This window comes from Spinacia oleracea, chromosome 1 (assembly GCF_020520425.1).
Source record: "Spinacia oleracea cultivar Varoflay chromosome 1, BTI_SOV_V1, whole genome shotgun sequence".
Classification (NCBI taxonomy): Eukaryota; Viridiplantae; Streptophyta; class Magnoliopsida; order Caryophyllales; family Amaranthaceae; genus Spinacia; species Spinacia oleracea.
In genome coordinates, this window is record NC_079487.1 from 60,221,353 (window position 1) to 60,226,209 (window position 4,857).

The 4,857-nt window shown below is 41.0% G+C and overlaps 1 protein-coding gene across 1 annotated transcript; it reads left to right on the forward strand.

Moving 5' to 3' along the window:
* Positions 1-1,267: 1,267 nt before the first annotated feature.
* On the forward strand, positions 1,268-3,790 carry LOC110800066 (uncharacterized). Its single transcript, XM_022005351.2, has one exon. It carries the CDS (start codon positions 1,436-1,438, stop codon positions 3,506-3,508), a length of 2,073 nt encoding a protein of 690 aa, XP_021861043.2. The 5' UTR covers positions 1,268-1,435; the 3' UTR covers positions 3,509-3,790.
* Positions 3,791-4,857: the final 1,067 nt, after the last annotated feature.

Genomic DNA, 4,857 nt, shown 5'->3' on the forward strand with positions numbered 1-4,857 from the left:
TCACCTCACGTGATAAATATAGCTGTCAACAAAATTCGATCACGTTTAACAACATAATTTTTGGACAAACCGACCTAAGTTCCCATTAATTTGACTAAAGCGAAGCGATTACCATCTTAGCAAATTTCGATGTTCTAAATGCATGCAAACCCGCCAAATATAGTATCATGCTAGCATTTTCAACACGAATTTGTATCTCTATTTTGTTTTCGATTCCTTGCCTTATATATCCAAAGAGTCATGCATGGTCTTGCCAAACCGACTCTTAAATGTTTGATGGCGACTCCATCGAAATTTAAGAATCTAAGATGTAGGGCCACCTCTCCTTTGAATTTCGACTTTCTAATGTTCAAAACACTAATTAACGTCACTAGCGTAGTTCTCGTAATTGGCTCTCCTTGGGGGTTGGACTGTCAAAAATCAAGTCAACACTTTTCAATCGCGCTTTTCGATAAATTGGTCTAAGTTTGATGCGTTTAGTGATTTCCAAACGGATTTCATTAAACCATCAAAGCTTACATTACAAAACCAATCTTTTTCCCAGAAAACCTCCAAGTCTGGGAAAAGGAGAAAGGGTATGTTTTTAGCCCCCTACGAGTGTGGAGGTGGTTGAGGTGTTAATTCGTTAAATGAGAGGAAATCGGAGGAAAATGAATAGGCACTTGTCCCGTCAACAACCATAAAAATAAAAATAAAAAGTAAAAAGACTCCGAATAAGCAAAATCAAGTCATTTTGTAAATGTTGAATTTTTCTTCCCGGTAACTAGTCACAAGGTCTATTGAAAAAAAGAAAACTCCACATGTACTAAATGTTGGATTATCGTCAATTATCATGTTAGTGGGACTATTTTTCAAAAGACCGTCCGAATATTGGAGTATTAGGGGGTGTTTGGTTCGCGGATTCTAGGTATGAGGTATGAGTTTAGGATGGTCCAAACCCATACCATGTGTTTGGTTGAAAATTTTAAGAGTTTCAAACCCATACATCAAACCCCCAAGGTATGGGGTTTAGAAACCTAGGGAGGAGGTGAATATGACTCATACCTTTATTCAAGGTATCAAACAAAAGGAAAAAACTCATCCCCAAATCGAACCAAACATATGGAATTAAGAATCAAGTTCAAAATCTATACCACATTGATATCATTTCTGATTTCAACCCTATACCAGTTTGCGAACCAAACGCCCCTTACCGTTAATTTTCCCGAATTTCTTACGCTTGAAGGGCGTTCTTAAGGTAATTTGAGCTCCCATAAAAAAAAACATAAATTTTTTTTGAGGTGAGACCGTTAAAATATACACCCCTTTTCTCTCTACTCGAAGAACTCATCGATTCTCAACTGACTGCATTTGATCTCATTTCTATGGACTGAATTTTTGGTCAGATCAATCACTCAAACAGTCAACTTAACCTTCCCCAATAAAATTATATAAAATGCGAAACACCGGCCATTCTCCGATGGCCGTCAAAACCACCATAACCACCGTCATATTTTTCTGTCTCCTCCACCTCCACCCAACCCCCACCGATTCCACCTCAATCACAGGCCTTGACTCGTTCCTAACTCAGCAATTTCAACTCGACCCACACGCTGCCAACGACACTCTCCCCATCCTCCCCTCCCGTCTCAAATCTTCTCTCTCCTCTTCCTCCTCCTCCGTCTCCTCTGCCGTAGACAACCGGATCTCCTCCCTCCTCTCTCTCTCCCTCCCAATCTCCGTCCATGTCAAGCTCGTCGGCCCCATTTTCACCTCCACCTCCGCCACCACTCTCTCCTCCTTCCTCTCCGCCTCACACTCCTCCTCCGCCTTCCACGTCATCACCCCCTCCGAAACCCCCTCTCACCACCTCTCGTTCCACCACTCCCTCCACCACGACGCCTCTCTCTCTCCTCCTTCTCTCTCCAATTTACTCTCCAACGCCCTCCGCGCCTCCCTCAACTTCTCCATTTCATCCCTCCGCTCTTCTCTCTCCTCCATCCCTTACTCCGTCGTCGACGAAATCATCGCCGCTGATCACAGCCGTGAGAAACCCCTTCACGGATACACCATTTACCTCCTCAATTTGGGCCCGCAATCAAAACCCTATGCTTACACCTATTCCTCTTCAACTGGGTCTGAATCTTCTTCCCCTTCTTTCACAAAATGTTTGGGCTCACTTTGGCAGAGCAAGGACCGGTACATTTGGGTCGATTTAGCCGCTGGCCCGTTGGATTACGGGCCGGGTCTTTCTGGTGATGGAGTTCTACCCCGTGGCGAATTCCACCCCCTCGCCGCCTTCCATGGGAAGCCGAAATCAGAAAAGGCAGTGTTGGCTGATTTAGCTTCCTTGGTTTACAGTGCTTATCAGGTATTGCTTGTGCCTTCTTTGAGAATTCCTGTGCCTTTTGAGAATGCCCTTGTTGTTCAGTTTATTCATGTTGTTGGGAGTGATAGTAATGATCATAATAGGTATGGGTTGGACTGGAAAATGATTGAAAATGTTTTGAATGACGAGGGTTTGTTGTTCGGGGATCAGTCCTTGAGTTTTAAGAAGTATGAGATTAAGTATAAGGAATGTGCTCTGTGTTCTTTTGCTGTTTCGAAGGCAAAAAGCTCATACACTAGTCGTTTCCTATTTGATAACTACACTTTGATTGTAAACGAGTATGTGGACTCGAAGAAGTTGCATCAGATACTGTCTGACTCTGCTGATGAGTTGAAGCAGTTGGCGGGGATTCACGAGGAAGATGACTTTAAGAGGGTTATCCCAGTGTTTGTTTTTGATTTGGATGATAATACATTGGTTATGCTTGACCGGTTTCATCAGTCTGTTGCATTTAAGGACATGGTGATTTCGATTAGGACGAGGAATACTCAGACTGTGAGTGATTATACTTGTAACGGGCGCCATGTTTTTACCCAAACTCGGGAACTTGAGAGGCCTCTTATTGGGTCAGTTTTGCAGAGTATGTGGGGGGTGTCTCCAACCCATTTGATCTGGAGCCCCAGGCATAATACCACTTTGCTTGATTATACATGGAGTGTAGGGCAAACTCCATTTGGACCGTTTTCGGAGATATCTTCATTGTCGTTTGTGCAGAAAGATGCTGCTCGAAGGAATGTTCTTTTGACCTCATTGAATTATACTATATCTAGTGCCATTGAAGTCCTTGAATCTGTTAAAGCACATGGTGGGTACCAGAGGCTTCTGAAGGGGCACCAGATTACTGAATTCTCACAGAGATGGTTTCTGTTTAAGTATAAGCTGGATAAGATGATTTCAGCATTGTCTCATTTAGAATTTGAGCTGGCTTCATATTACTTGAGATCGTCTGAACATGACTTGTATGCCATGCATTCTATCATCTATCGTGCATCACAGGAGTTGGATGCTTCACTTGTGTGTTTCACAGATCCACCGATTCCATGGGCTTCTGTGTCTATGTCAGCTGCAATTTTTATCCTTCTTTGTTTTGTTTATGCTAAAAGGGACAAGTTCTTCAGGAACAAAACGAAGCAGTTCTGAAGGATCACAAGGGGCTGTAACATTAAGTTTGACGATCACATGTATGTCTATAGGTGGCAGAATACCAGGTTAGAAATTATTACTCGATTTGAAATAGACCTGTAATTTATTTTCAACAGTTTTTCTTCCCGGGGAACAATTACCAAGTGAAAATCTGATCTCAGTTTTGATATGTGCATTAGTTTGTCTCCTAAGTTTGCCATTTGCGTTAAGGCTTGAATACTATCATGACAAGTCAGGGTATCGTACACCCAAATGTTAATCTACTCACTATTTTCCTCTGCTGTTTCTCGATTTAGCCAATGTTAGCACTAACAATACCATTATGTGACTTTAACCCATCTAAAGTGTTGCTTTCATTTCTATTTCTTATTGAATGAAAATATAGATTCCTGTTGATTCTGTTGACATGTCAACTGATAAAATGGGTGTGGCCATGTGGGTAGTTACTTGTAGCTTAGTATGCAAGAAAAAGCTGGTCCTTGGCTTTGCCCTTCCCTAGTAGAATCTGAATGGATTTATCTCAATGTATTTATTCAGTCATTGTTTAATATCATCACATAGTCACAGTGTTTTGAGTGCATAGGCATACCAGTTAATCCTAGTAGGACTGATTCTGGAAGTCGTTTGCCATCATTGATGTACATACTATTGGTCATGGTGGAGTTTCCAGGTGTTCAATATTTGAAATTCTTTAGAGTTATTTACGCATAATAAATGGTTATTTTAGTTTAAAATCAAGTTTAACTGAGCTTGGAAACTACTTCATATATGCTTTCCTGTTGTCTAAGTAGTTTAGGTTTATCTATGTCTGATACATGAGTTGCACCCCACGCACTGCTGTGGAGCTTTGCTTCTCTATCTCCTAGAATCCCAGAACTTCAATAGAAATTGTGGAAGTGGAAGTGATTCCTCCACTTAAAACACAAACATATGAACTGAGGGATATAGGCACTAGAATGATATCTGGATCGGGGATAGAGGTATACAACTACAGAAGGGTGGTAATGAAGATTTGAGGCAAGTCTAATTGATACTGTTGATCATTAATGCTTCTTTTATATGAAGACCGGTGCTATTGATATTGGGCAGACGGGGGAAATTAGAAGACAACTCCCAAGCTAAATATTCTGACTCCTCTTTCTCCCAACTCACTTCTTTAACAGACTTTAGGCTGCGTTGTATTCAACTTATCTGAACTAAATTTATTTGAATTTTTTTTTTTATTTTAACTTATCTGAACTTATCAAATCTGATTGACCTGATTAGACCGGATATGACATTATTGGGTCTGATCAGAATTAAGTAAACAGGTCACAACTTACAAGTGTCCTCTTTTATATTTAATT

Excerpts from the sequence above, each read along its gene's own strand:
- LOC110800066 (XM_022005351.2), top strand. The coding sequence starts at position 1,436 with ATGCGAAACACCGGCCATTCTCCGATGGCCGTCAAAACCACCATAACC.